Below are 17585 nucleotides of genomic sequence, written 5' to 3' on the forward strand. Positions count from 1 at the left end.
CAAAGATAAATCAATATGAACTTTAAAAAATCTAAAATTAACAAAGCTAACTGTGATAGAGTATGCAACCTTGTGACTCAAGGTAAAGGTGTTTAAGCAAGTTTCAAAAATCTGAGTATAATTATTTAGGGTATATCTTTAATTTACTCTTTTGTGAAATCTTCATCCTGTTGAACAATTTTTCACAGTCTTAATAAAATTATTATTTTTTTGTTTGTTTTTTAAATCAGTTTACATCAACGAAGCACAATCTGAGAAAACAGTGGGGATGCTCCTTTAACTTTGAGTGAATTTTCTGCTGTCTCAGTGAGGTGGATGGGAAGTTACAGAGCTGTGCATCAGCTGCAAGCTAAATGTTCAGAAAGCCTCAAACATGTCAGGTCTGCTAACAATTCATCTTCTTGTTTTAGGGGATTTCCAGGGTCCTGTGCCACAAAGATTTTTGACTTGTTTCTTTTGCTAAAACTTTACTGACATTGTTACAGAGATTATATATTTGTTTTTACATGTTTAGTACAGCACATAAAAATACAAGGTAAATCTGTGTTTAAAAATATGTTGCAGAATGTGAAGTGTTGTAATTCATGTCATTCCCTGTTACGCTTAAAATCAGTCACTTGACATTTAATTTTTTTTGTTCATACTTAGATGGTTCTCTGAACACCAACACTGACACAGCAGTGCTAATCTTTGTTTTTTCCTTTCTTTCTTTCTTTTTTTCCCAAAGATCAGTGAGCACTTCAGCTCTGCAACTTGAAAATAATAAAGTACAAGAGAGGCACAAACGGGGCTAATCGTTTGTTTAGATTAGAAGTCGCACCACCCACTAATCTTGTTCAGTGGGGGAAACAATGAAAGCACAATTGTACAATAATTACCATCTTGTAATGTCACTTTTGATTTCAAACAGCTGGTGTAATGTGTCTGTTTTTAACTGCTCAGCCATGTAAAGAAAATCAATGCTGACAACAGACTTAGGAGGGTTTCTTTAGGCTTTGTATTATTTAATATCATGAATATAATATTGCTTTGAAATTTGAAACAGTATCACATTTTCAACAACAAGCCATACTCTGACCACAAATATGGGCAAAGCATTGTATGCTGGTACAGTTTATTTTTTTCTCTTTTGTTACCCCCTTTTCAAACCGCGCTCTTGCTATCTTCAGTAGACCCGAATCAACAGAAATGCTCATTAATGGTCTATGTTACTAACGGTCTACAGTGGTCTATACATAACAGTACCTACATGACAAGATCCGTAAGTCACAAGGAGGCCAGGAAGTAGACTTGACCTTTCTCTCTCGAGACAGGAGTGATATACAGGTCCTGTTCAGCCAGTGATGTGGGACCACAAGTTACCTTTTGACTGTGAGTTGGGAATTCATCTCGAGGGCAGTGGAGGAGCAGGAGGTGTACAGAGTGAGATCTAAATGTCAGAGTAACGCTGTTTGGCCCCTTCTCTCTCCCTCTCTCTCTCTTTTAACCATTTTCCCACTGCTTTGTGCACTAATTCAACACACGCAAACACACTCGCATCAGCCGCTCCCCTTCAACTCACAGCTTGGTGTCCGGAAACTTGAACGTTGGGGCGAGCTACACAGGGAGAATACGAATGTTAAAAAGAGGACAGGTACATGCACAGCCACATCATGCTACCAATTCTTGCTTTAAAATAGCTGCTCTTCATTAAAGTGTAATGCCTTTTTTTGTTTTCTTTTATAGTGTGCAGTCATACGCGAGCAGGTTGTCTTGGAGACACACAAAATGGAGGGGACGAGTGTGACAAAAATGGTGAGAAGGGTGGAAACGGAGGGATGGGTGATGAATTAGCATGTAAACAGAGAGTGGGAACATAAAAGACATATGGCAGATGAAAGAGTGGAGACGAGACGCTGCTACAGTACAGTACATACAGAGACTGCTCAGGCCAAATGCATCAGAGGGGACAGGACACAAAGACACTGCCAAACATGCATCATCAGTGGAAGCTAACAGATAAAAGTCAGAACAAAGTGGCAATGACACAACCACAGTGTCATTGCAGCTACATCTGCACAGTCTCCAGACACACTGTCTTTTGGAGAAGAGCTCCCTCAATCCTCCTGCGGCACACAGAAACAAGGACAGCAGCCAGTGATGTAGCAGTCCAAACGTCCATGAGGACAGACAGAAACAAGGCGAACAGCACACACGGTTGGCAGTGCACAGGAGGGGGCACCCAGTCATGTCTCATTGTCACAATCAGCATCTTTTTTTTTTCCCAATCACAGTGCAGGAGGAAAATACTTGGTTCAAAAAATAACCATGTGTTGTTTCCAGATTTACATACTATTTGCATTAACTAGACGGAAAAAATAGAACACTCTCAATTACGTGAAGTGACATACTTTACGTGTACTGTACCAAATTCGGAAGTGGAGTTAAATAGAAAGCTACGTTTAATCATGTATAATAAGCTTACCATGAAGGGAAATGTGCACCAATCTCTGCCGGGGGCTCATTAATATACCGGAGTTAAAGGGACAGCTCAGGATTTTTGAAGTGGGGTTATGTTGGAAGGTTATTAACAGTAAACATCTTAGTTAGTCCTGGGGGCTGAAGCTAACAGCTAAAATAAACTAAGTGGACTTCTACCATCTTAAAAAAAAACCTCTAATATGTCACAGCAATTTGTGCAAAGTCTTTTTATGAACTTTTAAACAAAATAAATGCTTGTGTTTGGAGATTATTTAAATAGAAACTTTAGATTTTTTACTCTCTAAACGGACATAGGAGGAGGTGCAACAACAATTAACTTTCTGCGTGTAACAGCAATTGAAAATGGATCATGGAAATAGTCATCGCAATGGTCTGATATAAAGCTAAAGGTTGTAAAATTAATAATAATAATAAAAACATTGCTAATTGATTTTTGATCTGCATTGTTTTTTTAAAAGTAGGTTAATCTATGTGAGAACACTATTTTATAAACCTTTCAACCATTGAAGCAGCACTTGAAGAATATTTACATAGAAGTTGAGGATTATTTACGCAATGATTTTTACTAAAAATGTACAGAGAGCAGAACCTGTAAAGTGTTTCTGCCCAGAACATCCAAAGAGTAATATGCTTGATTTCAAATCTGTGGATAGCTTTGACTAAACAAAACCTGGTCTTAAGTCTACGCTTAAAACAAAATTCAGGAAGTTATGCAAACGCGTCAGAATGCATGAACCGAAATTTAAGGATAGCTTCATTAAGTTCAATATGAATTAATTAGATTGTTTTTCGGTTATGGTCTTGAAGAACCAATAAAAAAATGTTAGAGAAGAGCCTCTATTTTTGTCCGTTTGAGAGCTAAAAGTTGTGAAAATAAAATAAAAACAAACAAACAAGAGGACAGTGACAGAATTTTTCTGAGCCAGTTGAAGAACAGAGTTTATATTGTGTCATAAAATAAGTCCTTATCAACTTGAAATGACAATAAAACCAAGAAAGAAAAATAAGCCATTCTCTGCAACACCAACACCAGCTGAGTTTCACCAAAGTTTGAATTTGAAGTTGGGGAGAGTGAACAGCGTCATTACATCGTGCCAGAAAAGTGCAAACTCAGCACATTTTACGTGCAACTAAAGAAGAGGGATTTGTTTGCCTACATTATAGAGACCAGAAATTTATGATTATTGGTTCACTGATCCAAAAAGTAACTTTGAGATATAACAGAAGGGTGTTGCCAAACTATTGGGTGAAGATTTTTAAGATAAAATGTTTCTAATTGCTTGAAAAGTTTCATCAGGGAACACATTGCTTCTTATTTTTATTATTCAGTCTCCTCCTGTGAGTCAGAAACATGACTGTTAGGTTAACTGGTCTTTCTAAATTGCTATAAGTGTGTCGTCTGCATGGTGTTTGTCTTGTGTGTTTCTTTGTTGCCCGGTGACAAAAAGGAAGCACGTGCAAGGAGCACCAGGCCTCTCACCCAAAGACAGCTGGAGGTCAGCATCAGTACCCTCCCAACCCGCCGCAAACCGTCAAGGGTGAAGCAGGTACTGATGATGAATGGAGGCATGTGCTTCACACAGGAAGGTCATTGATGGCACACCTCCTTTGACCCAATTCTCTATGTAAATACGCTTCAGTTTCAGTCTAAATAACTGCCAAACAGAAAAGTGGCATCAGAGAAGTTCATAAAACAATTAAATTTTTCAGTTTGATGTTTTGGGAAAGAAAAGTCCATTTTGGTATTTACCCCTCTCATATTACTTTTTAACGTCAGCCTTCAGGACATGATAACTTTTTGAAGACACCAAACACTTGTTTTTACTACAGGTAAGATATTAATGTATTTTTCTTCATATCATATCCTCACTTCAAAAGTCCTAAACTATTGCTTCAATGAACTGATCTTTGATTGTAGATTACAAAAATAAGTAAAGCTTGGGACTACTGCCAACATCCTAAATATGCTTACTTTTATTTTCTTCTTTTTCTTTGTCTTTTCTTTATGATGTTACCTCTGTCGAGATATTTATAATCCGTTTTCGATTACCTCCCATCTTTAAAAAAGTATCACAAAATGCACTAATACTACACTTGCACTATAAGAAGACAAAGTTTTAAAAGGGATAGTGCTGTTTTTTTCATTTTCTTTTTTTTTTAAACAGTGCTTTTAGTTTTGCTTTTTAAATGAAGAAGATTCGCAGGCTCTCAGCGCTACCATTAATGCTGACAGGCACTGGGCAGTACAAGGCCAGACTCATCTCAACAAACCTGTACCATCATCTACACGTCTTCCCAGCCAGTCACAGTTAGATACAGCAGTTAATCCAAAATGTAGCTTTTTTTTTCTCCTTTCTGTTTGTTAAAAACTGGTTGTAGGCGTGCAGCTGTTGGGTGCTGGAGTTTGGCAGGAAAGGGGATCGGGTGGGATTTTTTTAGTTGATTATAGTTACTGCAGTATTGTGTAAGGAGGTTTCAGTTCTCAGTCCGCTTTGAGTTCAGACATCAGTGATAGATTTGTGACCAATCCATATGTGGTCTTACTATGAGTACTGTACAAATGAGTAAAAAAATACAGGTTGTTTGCTGCATGTTGCTGTTTTTGTCTTTCACTTTTATATATATTTATATGTTTTTTTTGTCCATCTTGCATCCCATGCTAGCAAAGCAGCCTCCTCATAGTGCCTCACAGTGGTAGATGCCTGGTAAGACAGGACAGGCTAAAGATGGAGAAAGAAAAAAGTATATAACTGTCTTGAAACAAAACAAATTAATAAGTCAAAAATAAAAATATATATATATACTTAAAAATGTGAACACAACATCGTCACTCTGCAGAACTGACATCTATATCGCTGGGAGTCTTATAGGAACAGGTCAATATTTTGAGAACAATGTTGTTGCCTTCTTGCAGAGAATGAAGACTGATAACCCACTAACAACCATGGATAAATGTTAATATGTTGATATTAACATGTGAATGACACTTCTGTTTTTATTGTAATCCATCCAAAAGAAAACAAAAATACAAACTAAACCCGGATGGTGTTAAAAGTACAACCAATTTTTGAATAAAAACACATTTTCCAACAAACTTGCATATTTTTTTTTGTCTAAATTCCCTAAACAATTATTAACAAATGGAAAAGTCTGGAAAATATTTTTTTTCTTTTACTAGTAGTATAAACATATCTTTAAAAGAAAGAAAAAAAAAATCCAATGTCTAATTGGAGCTAATGTATTCAGTAATGGGGAAAAATCCATATGATGAAATAATTGTTCTTCAGATAAATCCTAAAGAAATTATTGTAAATGAAGCACATTTGTCCATTGACTTTAAAATAAAGATAGATATTTACAAAAAATATGAAAACTTAAAAACAAAATTTCAGTTCATCTTTACATTTTATTTTAATAATGTTTGATTATCTAAATAAAACATGTACTATAGATCATCAAAAAATGTTAAGAAAAGCATGAAAAATCTGTTTTTACTACCCTATCAGTCCAATTTTCTCATTTCCTTCTTGATTTTAATATTTGTAGACCTCTAGTTCTACTGTAGGATGTAGGAATTACTGTTGATGGCATTTTCAATGTATGCTAAAATTCACTATTTATACTCCAAGTCTGACAAATAACCGTGGGAGCCATGCTGAATGCAACAGCATGACCTCTGTGACACAGAGTAATTACAAACTTAGATTCTGACCCCTGCAGATAATATGTAGAACAAAACTGAGCCTCTCTTACAAAAATATTAATGGCTACCACTATTCTCAAATCTCTGCAAGAAAATAATCAACATTTTCTCCCAAAATGTCAAACTGTTCATTTAAGGGTTAAGCCTACAGACCAATTTAGCCTTACACAAATCATTCCAACATATCTAAAAATACTTGAACTTGCTGTGAAGTCAAGCTTGAACAAATCAAAAATGAACATACTTGTTTTGCCTGTGGAGAAAACCAAAAAAAAAAAAAATGTCTTGAAAGAAGAAGAAGAATAAAGATGCAACCTCTGGGAGCTATCGGGGATTTGGAGGCAGATGCAAGTTGTCAGGAAGAGGAGGATGAGGAGGAAGAGGCAGTTTGGTTGAGAGAGCAGGGCCACTGTAAAATGAGATCAGTCCAGGATCATCTGTTCCAGGGCTCCACCATTAGCTGCAGCAGCAACAGGCGAAGGGGGGGCTGCCAGGGATGTTGTGGGAGCTCGGGGGGAGCCGCAGGAGTGTTTGTCATGGCATGTAGGAGGTCGGCGTGGGTCGCTGGGCGGGGCAAAGGAAGGTGCAGGAGGAGGCAGCCCTGAGGGATGCTATACCATCACAGTGAGAAGGCACGGGGCTCACATGTATATATCTCTTTGAGTGTGTGCGTGTTTGCGTGTGTGTGTGTGTTTCTCCGTGAGAGATAGAGATGAGCGGAGAACCGGATGCAAGGGTAGAGGAAAAAAGTACGAGGGAGGTGCAGTGAGAAGCGGGGGGGCGGCCGTGGGGGTGGGGGCAGGGAGCGGGGCGGGGCGGGGAGAGAGTCCGGCCTCAGAATATGGTGGTCTCGTACTTGGTGCTGACGGGACGCCTGTTGGAGTCCCGCTGGTCGCAGAGCCAGGTGGTGCTGCCCAGCGACTGCATGTCGGCATCCATCTCCAGGGGGTCGATCTGCCGGAGGGGGGTGGGGAGGGAGGAGGGACGAGAGGAGGTGTGAGACGTGTGGCAGTGGAGGCCATTTGCGCCACACTGACAAGTCCTCAGCTCACACACGTGCATGTGGATTAGAGGTACAGTTAGTCCAGTGATCAGGTTATAATCACAGACACTGAGGGCTCAATCCACAAAGAATGGATGATATCTGACAGAAAATACTCTCAGCTTCTGTACGCAGCAGCAGCAAACCCAGACATATGACTCTCTGGAAGCTAAAGAGCATTCTGATTAGTAGTTAAGAAGCAGCTCATTCAAGATGCACATTCCTTCATCCTTTATTCTGACAGAATTACTTCAAAATAGCTAAAAGTATAACTTAAGGTAAGCATTTTGCAACCATCCATCTGAGACAACCAAAGGCGATATTGTTGCGATGGATTTAACCCTCAATAGCCACTAGAATCACGTGACCGTTTCACCTTTTCCCACAAAGCCTCCGCTAATTTCATTTTCAAACTGTTACATGTGAGATGGAGATGAGAGATGGGGAAAGTAAAGGGATGAGGAGGTTTTATGAGATTCAAAATATTAAGAACCACAAAACGAAGAGTCAAAGTGCATTGCAGCATCCCCAAAATAATAATAATAATAATAAAGATAATAACAAAAATAGATATAAGGGAGGTTCAGGTGTGTAAGCAGATGTATGGTGACTGAGGGCTGAAAAAAGGAAAGAGAAGGACCTGGATTCCAGGGCTAACAGAGTGCAACGGGAGGAAGGAAGGACGGTGGGTAGTACACGTGTGACAGTGACAGCAGCGGCATTCGAGCAGAGGGGCGCCCTGGGAAGCAGGAGGACCGAGAAGACAAGAACAAAGACATGTTATAAAAAAAAGAAGGCAGGAGAGGAGGGACAGAGCATTAAATGGACAGTGGAGAAATCCAGCAGCAGCACAGGAATTATCATTAGAAAAATCTGTTTTCATGTGGGGGAATTTTGGCTCTGAATAACAACCGTCCCAATCCCATTTAGCAGCGGCAGCAGCAGCCGAGGACGGCGGAGCTTTGGATTTCTACACATGCTGACGTGGCGTGCACGCGTTGCAGTCGTGAGGGTGGAGCAGAGTGTGATTAATTAAACATCAGGTTCATTTGTTTCGTCATAAGCAGCAGCTCTTTTTGCATGCCTGACACACACGGACGGATTATGAAACAGTGAGCCGAGCCGTGCGAAAAATCCTTTACGCATCCCACGGAGGTGTGTGACGACCATAAGCCAAAAAAAAATAAATAAATAACCCCACATTTACAGTACAGATATGATTTGTGGTTGTTTGACATCTACAGCATTATGCTGTTTGGCAAAATTCTTGCTAAGCCCATTTTATTTATTCTTTGGCATTTGTCCATCCCCATCTTTGCATTTTTATTTTCGCATCTCTGTGAATTTTAGCCACCGATTTTTTTTTTTTTTTTTTGTTGTCTTTTGCATCTTTTCTGCATTTACGCATCTGTCAGAGTAACTTGAACAAGCATTGAATCTGGCAGACACTCACTAATTACCCATTACCATAAAAGCCTTTCCTAATTACTTTAAAACAAAGAGCAAGAGTGGGGTGTCAGATTCTTCCATATCATTTTTGAAATGCTGGAATTAGATGAGGGTTCGCCACGTGGATCAGCTGCTTCTGCGGGGGCTGACTGTTTGCTTTAGGCTTAGTCTTTTTTTATAAAGCCACGCATGTAGCTGTCAAGAATATACTTAGAGCATCTTTTACATTTTAAAACAGTTCATGGCAATTAAAGAAGACATTTTCACAGCACTGAGGGTGGGGGGTATTTAAGTAACTTTGGATGCATTTTAAAAACTTAATTTATGTCAGTAGTTCAGTTTAAAGGCCATATAATTTGAATATTAATTCTTTAAATAAATAGTGGATTACCTCAAAATCAGTTTCCCAGACAGAAAGTTTATGTTAGCTCATCATGGCAGCCCACACAATTATGGGGAGAACCTGCTCATCAACATTTGCATGATGCACAAGGAGGAGCCACGAAAAGCAATTTCTGAATAAGTTGGCTGTTCAGAGTGCAGCTTCCAGTCATATTAATGGAGAGTTTGGAGGAAGGAAAAAGTATTGCAGACAAAGGTGCACAACTAACAAGGAAAACCACAGCCTCAAAAGGATTTGAAGCATAACACTGAGTCAATGCTTCTTGATCACAGATATGTCCAGGGCATTGGCTACAATATTCCTTGCAGTAAGCCACTATTAAACTGGAGACAAGAAGAGTCTTACCTAAGCTAAGAAACTAAGAAATTGAGAAATTGACTAAATTGTTTCTCAGTCTTATTTTTTAGATGAAACTACATGTTGTATTTCATTTTGAAATCTAGTTCCTATGGTCCAATGACAAAAAAATCTAAGAAGCTCTGGGTGCAGTTTAATATTTTGGTGATGATTAAAGTGATGATTTGGTGAGCCATTTCATTTGGTGTTGATCTGCTGTCAGTTTCAAAGTCAGCACAGCCACCTACCAGGAAACTTAAGAGCAGTTCATGCCTCCCTTTTCTAACAAGCTTGATGAGATACTGATTTTACTTTCCAGCAGTTCTTGGCGCCTGCCCACACTACCAAAACACCAACATGACTGGAAAATCCATGGGTAAAAAAATCATCTGCACAGACTGGATGCTGGATGAGGGAGACGATGAGAGACAACAGGCTCAACAATGCAAAAGGGCTGAAGGTCACTATTAACCCAACCTGGGCTTCCTTAACACCGTAAGTAGTGAAATGAGCTGCGACCAAGAATTTATTCTGTTCACTAGACACGACAGCTGGAATAGGTGGGCATTCTATATTAACCCCCTTTTTTAGGTTGGCCTAGTTTTTAAATGTGATATTCTAATTTTCTGAGAACTTGAATTTTAAACTTTCATTAACTACAAGCCAAAATGTTCAAAATGAACAGAACTAAAGATTTGACATTTATCACATATTTTTTATTGATCCATGCAAGTTTATTTTTATATGTTTATTTATTCCTGAAATAAATTATCTTTTCATTGATTCTCTAGGTTACAGAGATTAGGGCTGAAGCAATTAATCATATGAATCATAATCAGTTACTGAAATAATCTTCAACTATTTTAGTAATTGATTAATTGTTAACTGGAGAATACGGACATCAGAGCTCAGAGCAGCAATTAGTCAAAGCTGTACCATAAATATGTACATCTTCATTAAGTTAAAAAAATCCCTTGTCTGACAAGAACTCTTCAAGCTGTGTAGTTTTAATTTCACTTGATTCAATCGAAATTTAAAAAATGTGTTTCTGTAAAAAGAAAATTCCAATTAAGAACGTTTTGCTATCCAATTAATAATCAGTTAATGCAAGAATTAATAAATTAATCTACAACTCATCAAGCATACACTACAGGAATGCTATGTTATTGCATTTATTTACAAAAGGAATTTTCAGTTTTAATTGCATCTTTTAGTATATTTCTTATATAAAAGAAGGCTTAAATGAATATTTTTATCTGATTAATCCATTTATAAAATAATCATTAGTTGCAGCCCTAACAAAGATGCACAAGTCCTTGTTAAGCTGCTAAACTCTGCTGGTTTCCTGACACTCGAAGCCATTAATGTTGTAACACCTGTAACATTGTGGGATGGGGCTTAGGAGACAGTTAACAACACTTTGGGGATGATATATAAAATCTGTTTAAACCAACAACATTTTGCAGCAGCATGAAGCATTAAAACTAATCACAGATGACAAAAATCAGTCCCCAACTCATCTAAAACCTAAACACTGAGCCAGGCTCATTATGCAGATGTGTGCATACTCCATATTTTATGGCAAGAGGCAGGTGGTAAAACAAAATGATTTGTGTTTCTGCATAAGCAGTTGGTCCTGCAGCATACACACACTCTCGGGTGACAGTGATTGCTGAACGCCTATTATACGCTGCCAGAAAGGTCAATATGTCAATGCGTCCCCGTGGGGGGCCTGCGTGAACATTACGCAGCCCACTCAATCATAGGTGAGAACATGCGGGCGTGTCCTCCCACCGGGGGGGCTGAGCTTTTAGAATTGACCCGCAGCGTATCATTCATCTGCCTGTGAGCAACAAATAAAGCTTTCATTCATCACTTTTTTTTTTTTTTTCCCCGCATATGCACCAATTGAAAATCTCCACTGATCGGGATGGACTCTCAGTGCTGTGGGGTATGTGAGTGGAAGCTGGTGGAAAAGTAATGACTCATCACTTTTTTCCCCCACACACAGCAAATCTTCCTTTGTAGGTGGCGTATTGGGAATTGAGTGGAGCGGAGGGAGAGAACTCGGTCATGAGGTCTGTGTATATTTTCTGAATTATGAGTCCACAGCTGCATATTTCTACCAGTTCCTTCACCATATAAACATTGAACAACTTCAGATAACAAGAAAAGCCTAATAAAAAAACAATTTTTTCCTCGTTTCTTGATACTCACCGCTGATCTTCTCGTGCTGTTCCACGACTGAGACACTGGGCGGCTGGTTTTGGTTTCTATGAACTCTGAGCCCAGAGATGTTGGAGGCACATAGTGTCTCGCCCTGGACTGAACTGCCATCTGATAAGCCACCTCAAATGCCTGTCCCAGTGTTAAGATGATCTCATATGTTTGGATCTAAATCAGAAAAAAACAAAGAAAAAGTTAAAACATGAACTGACATGTATGCTCTCAAAAAAGCTCTATGCATTTTTATTCAGCCTCCATAACTCAAAGCTTTGCAGAACCACGCTGAACAATTACAGCTGAAAGGAGTTTGGTGTATCTCACTCCATCCATCTTCACATTAACTGCATGAGGTGAAACCACCTGCATGTCCTCCCTGTAATTTCCCCAAAGTCTGTTGGCAATCAGTTGAATTGAACTTTATTTAAGGCTATCAGAGAAATGGAATCTGAATACAAAAGCACATCATAATGTTTTTGATTTTTATTTGTAAAAGAATTTAGATTTTTTTTCCCTCCCACTTCCTACTTTATGCTGACCTGTGATTAAAATCCCAGGAAAATATGTTGATGTTTGTGGCATTCCAAAATATGTAGAACTTCAAGTGGAAATAATACTTAGATGCATAAAACTTTGTGTACAACTAAAGCTTTGTTATGCATAAAGGCAGTATGTGCCTTCTTTTCAATATATCTATGACCAAACATGATTCTGTTTTACAAATCTTAATTATTACAAAATGATGAGCACATGCAATATTCATAGACGAATCGTTAGCCCTGAACGGTTACGTATAGCACAATGTATCGTTACATATTAAAATGTTTTGAACAACTAAAAGGAAAGATTCAGGAGAATTTCTTCCTGCTTAAAAAAAACAGAGAATTCACAGACTGCTGACACTGATGACTGATAATTACCCCACTTCATACAAAAAGAAAATGCAGTGATTGTTGTTGACCTTTTCACAGTTACTGAGACAATGAGCAAAACTTCATGTGAAAAGTGATTCAATCTAACAGTAGAAACCAAATCAAGCTATTTGATGAGATGACAGAGATAAAAAAAATGCCAACAGGATGTTTGCATTCAAATTTAACTGCAGGTAGCTGATGACACGCAAAGAAGCAGTGATTCTTATAACTCCTGATAAAATGACAAACAGGTGCACATGTTTGTTTGTACTTCCCACAGTTTAAAACTGGTTTGAATACTTACAACTTCCACAGTACTGAAGACGTGACAGAAGTGGTGGCCACTCTTAGAGTCCTTGGTGATGTAAGCAAAGGTACAGAGGTCATCCGGGTCCTGGGCGGCACACGAGATGTTTCTGATTTCATGCTCTGCAACTATCGTCTGTTGGAGACAGACATGAGGTGAAATGTGAAAAGAATCAATCTCCATCAATTTGACAGCAATTTTTGTGTTGAAATGTTTAAGTAGCACAGATGCTAATATCACTTTACCTTAGTGGCAGCATCAATGAACTTGACACCTCTGTAGGTGATGGACAGTATGACAACTGGGCCCTTTTTGGAATCCTTTGATTTCTGAAATGAACAAGATTCACATAATTGTCATGTTTCAAAAAAAGAAACTGATTATTCTTCATGTCCTCGGATTTAATGAGTCATGGTTTTGGTCAGAAGTATACATTCACTCATTATGGGGATGAATGCCATGTTAATCTGGAGCTTTCCAAGATGTTGCAGGTTATGGAACTCAAACATATGTAAACACCACCACTAATATTTGTGAAATCTGTCAGTAAGTTGCACTTTAAACACCCAGTTTTTGTAACATCATTCTGGGTTATTATTTAACCCCTGTTGGTGTTAGAATGGGTGAAATTGATTTAAATTGGTTGGTTTCCTGACACAAACTTTTAAGCTTATAGTCTGCAGATTTTTAATAGTCTTGAGGTCAATGCGTCGCAAAGCACTGACCTCAAGGATCTTCTAGCAACGAGGCAACAATCCTACCAACTGTATCACCATGCCACCAAGTCATGTGGTTTGATAAGAAGGACTTTGTGCCTTTGAAAACCCCAAATACCTCGGCCCTTCAAAGGACACCTCTGCTCAGGTTACTCAGTATAAATATTTGGGAATCTGGCCAGACAACACTCTGTCCTTTCCAAAGTGCATTGACAAATGAGTCTAAGGTTAAATTAAAAGTCAGCTCTTCTCCTTCACATTCTCTACTAAACTAATATTTTTTTTAAATGACCATCATTTCCTTGTTTGATATGATGATGTAATTTACAGAAGGGTATGTAAGAGCTCACTCCAAAATGCCCGGTGTCCTCTCCAGCTCTGCCATCCAATTTGTAACAAATGATCCGTCCAAAATTCACCGCTGCACTCCAAAGTCTTCTCTGAACTGGCAATCATTACACACCAGCCACAAATTCATTGGTTCATGTTAAAATACAAAACACTCATTGGTCTTCCACTCGACCTAATCCCATTGCAGATAAGTCTTTCTAAACTTTGGCATTAATGTTTTATCAAAGTAGCATTTATGCTGTCTTGTTTTTTTTGTCCTAACTTTTAAGTTTGGCCGTTTTTTGGAACACCTTTCACATTTTTGTTCAAAAGACCCTGTCTGTTTGAGGTCAAATTTGTATTCAAGAAATTGTTGGAAGACCAGTTTTATGCTGCTATAGACCTAAGAGGGTGCCGATTAAGAAACAAGCATCTGGTCTAAAATTTAAACCTCCAGGGCTCACTAGAGGCATGACATTCAGACAAATTTCTACATATTGTTTTTTTTAATGGCCATGAGTTACGTCAACAACCAATGAAATTACACTTTGCTTGCCCTGGTTGATTATCTTCAAACCAGAAGACGAAAACATGTCTAAATTGCATTTCCTTTTTTGTATCTTTTTCAAATAAAATTGCTCACAATTTGCATCACAATTGAATGGAAATGACAAGAGCAAGGTTTGGATCAGGGTGAAGTTTTCAAACATAAGAACACTGTGCCAGCTGTGAAACATAGTGGAGGTTGTGAGTTTCACTAACTCGCACCAATTTACAACTATATGGTATAAACTTAAACACAAGACAATATCAAAAATGTGTTTTGAAGGGATAAAGCAAGCTGACATGATGTTTCAGGAATGGTTTTCCAAAGGCCTCTATCTGATGGAAGAAATTATGGAATAAGCTTAAAGATTTTTTTGTCCCAGGAAACCAACTGATTTGAAAATATCCTGCCAGTTTGGCCAAAGAATGTTGAATATTCAACTAGAATTATTCCAAAATGCAAACCTTCTAAGGGACACACATAAATCTTTGAGCAATGTTGACACAAGTTTGTAATAAAAATATTAAATTATTCATTATAAGCTTCAAATTCTCATGATAAATGTTTGTGAACTCCAGAACAAAAACATGTAGTTGTTCTTTTTAGGTTGGAGTGGGAAGAAAAGCAAAATTCTTCAACTCACCCTAATTTTAGCACAGGCATCTTGTGTGGACTCAATCCCTCGTAAATCCCTGATTATCAATGATCCTAAATACTGAAGGGAGAGATAAATCAAAACACAGTTCAGAATTCAGTATCCTCATTGCTCATGACAATCAAAAGCAAATAAAGAGAAGAAAAATATATATATTTTTATGAAACTAAAACAGATGAAACGTTTTCACCTGTGTGCTGAAGTCAGAAAAGGATACTTACTGTTGCCTCGTACCTGCAGGAGTCCAGGATGAGCTTCTCAGGCTGGTGATGCCAGGCGGACACGGTGGCGTACGTGGCAGAGTGGCTCGGCGGCCGGAGGTTCAATCGAGACTCTTTATGTCGTTCACTGTGTCTGTCCTGCAGAGATGCAGAGATGTAGAGTCACAGCCCTGCATCCCACTTTCTACAGGTAAGGCTGGGATTTTTGCACTACTCTGGGTAAATACATTCAAGGAAAACTCGCAGACGTTTTGACTCCGGATACTAATTTGTGTCTCTGTTGAACTGCTGAGTTACAAGACCTCTAACTGCTGCATATTAAAGCAAAAGCATCTGAAGTCTGTCTGGTCAGCACTTTTTGGTAAGTCGTTTCTTGATATCCGAGCAGGCTCATAAATATTCATGCATGTTCAGCCTTCAGGTCAGTGCAGGATGTGCTGAGCTCCTTCATAAATCACTTGTCAGAATAAAATATACTTAGGATAATAACATATCAAAGTTCTATCAGAAAGGTATTGATTTAAGATGTCATTTAAAGCAGGCAGTACAACATAGTCCTTCATTTCCAGAATGTTGTGGATTCGTTTTCTCTCTTTGCCTCACTGAGTCAGAGACCAGGCGTGCAAGCTTGACTGTTTGTGTCGCAGTTTGACCTTTAGCAAATGCTAAAATTTGATCACAGAGATATTTTTAGCTCATTCTCACGCAAAATAATCCAAGACACCAAGGGAGGCTGAGCTTCATGAGATGAAAAACAGCTGCAGGGCTGGGTTATTATTTAATGCAGCCATATTTTACCATCCACTGATGTTATTTTCATACAGATGTATGATTCTGTGCAAAATGCAAGACAACAAACTGAAAATGAATGTCTTTTTTTTCTTTTACATTTTTATAATAAATTTTGCAAAGGTTTGGACCAAAATCTTGCAAACCTTTGTGTCAGCTTTTTTATCTGTGCTTGAATAAATTCATCCAATTATTTAAGCCTTGAGGGACAATTGACTGAATTTAGTCTGCTGAACATGAAAAATATTAATAAATGCAATGAGTTGCAGTTTTTATAACCATAGGACACAGCAGTAGGATTTGAAATGCTACCATTTAATTTATTTTGAACTTACCACGTTAAGATGTTTTATAGAAAATTCATTTGATAATTGCGCATAAATGGACAGAGATGCATTATTTAGAGCAAGGCTCCATGGAATTAAAATCTGCCCACTAATTATACCGCTATATTAAACTGCGGATGAACATAGCAGTTCTGCCTCTGGGAAGAAAGCAAATATGCTGAATCCTCCTCCATTTTTTAAACTATTAATTCTCTTATAATAAGCTGCAGTGGGTGGCTTCTTTAACTGAGATCCAAGTGAACGAAGTTGAAACTCACTACAGAGCGCGGCCTCTCATTGTAGGATCGCAGCGAAATGCTGCAGTCTTGATCGACTGCTCTTCGCCTCCGGTCCGACTCGGTCAGGGGGAGGAGCATGTCCATGGAGCGACTGGTGTAGGGGTCCAACTGACTGAGGGGCGAAGTGGTCTGGGATAGGAGGTCATGGAACTGTCACAGAAACACACACAGGCACACCAAGCAGATTAATGTGTTGACAGCACTGGTTTTCCTGGTCTCTGTCCAAGCTTTTGACAATACATTACTCTCTTGGTTTAATTTAGCTCAGTTTAATCTGCCTAATAAATCAGCCTTTGTGTTTCAATGGTACTGAATCACATCCACATTTCAAACATCTTTTTCTGTAATAAATTCAAAATAAAAACAGTTTACCACATGATTCTGGTTAATTTTATATTGGGTTTGTGGGGCTGTGACACACATTTGAAGTCAGACAGCTAGCTAAAAAAGAAGCAGTTCTTACCGTCACTTTTAATGTCATCAGAATAGTATCATAAAATAAAACTTTAAGTCCATATCGCTCTGCTCTGTTGGGGTTTGATCTCCACTTATCCAAAATATATAAACATAATTATGCACATTAGGGATATCTACTGTACCAACTAAATTACAGAAAGGCTATTTCTGCACGTTATTAAAGAATCCACTGAAAGTGTTGCAGTCTAAATGATCAAAAAGTCACTGGTCTTTCAAAAAGGGTTGGTATAGCTGTTATGGGGTGTAAATATCTTACAGGCAGTTGAAAAGCATCAGTTTAGTCAAGTTTTGGAGAATCAGGAAGAAATTCTGGTGGAGTTAATCTAATAGCTTCTTGGGAAATACTCACTGAAGAGTAGATTTTCAC

The 17585-nt window shown here is 38.4% G+C and overlaps 1 protein-coding gene across 2 annotated transcripts in view; it reads right to left on the reverse strand.

The window, feature by feature from the left end:
- Positions 1-623: 623 nt before the first annotated feature.
- Positions 624-17585, reverse strand: part of anks1ab (ankyrin repeat and sterile alpha motif domain containing 1Ab) — a 58253-nt gene continuing 41291 nt past the window's right edge. Inside the window, exons 9-17 of one of the 2 annotated variants that reach the window (XM_088005798.1) lie at positions 16721-16891; positions 15328-15465; positions 15095-15166; positions 13104-13187; positions 12856-12993; positions 11632-11808; positions 7867-7965; positions 7041-7138; positions 624-6593 (exon numbers count right to left, since the gene is read on the reverse strand). In XM_088005798.1, the coding sequence (XP_087861924.1) occupies positions 6509-6593; positions 7041-7138; positions 7867-7965; positions 11632-11808; positions 12856-12993; positions 13104-13187; positions 15095-15166; positions 15328-15465; positions 16721-16891 (1062 nt within the window). In that variant the 3' untranslated portion in view covers positions 624-6508. Of the gene's footprint in view, positions 6594-6984; positions 7139-7866; positions 7966-11631; positions 11809-12855; positions 12994-13103; positions 13188-15094; positions 15167-15327; positions 15466-16720; positions 16892-17585 lie in introns of those variants that run through there. The other variant, XM_014987836.2, reaches the window with a different exon arrangement.

The sequence above is a fragment of the Poecilia mexicana genome, unplaced genomic scaffold, assembly GCF_051168715.1.
Source record: "Poecilia mexicana isolate PSO_F unplaced genomic scaffold, ASM5116871v1 scaffold_5, whole genome shotgun sequence".
In the NCBI taxonomy this organism is placed as follows: Eukaryota; Metazoa; Chordata; class Actinopteri; order Cyprinodontiformes; family Poeciliidae; genus Poecilia; species Poecilia mexicana.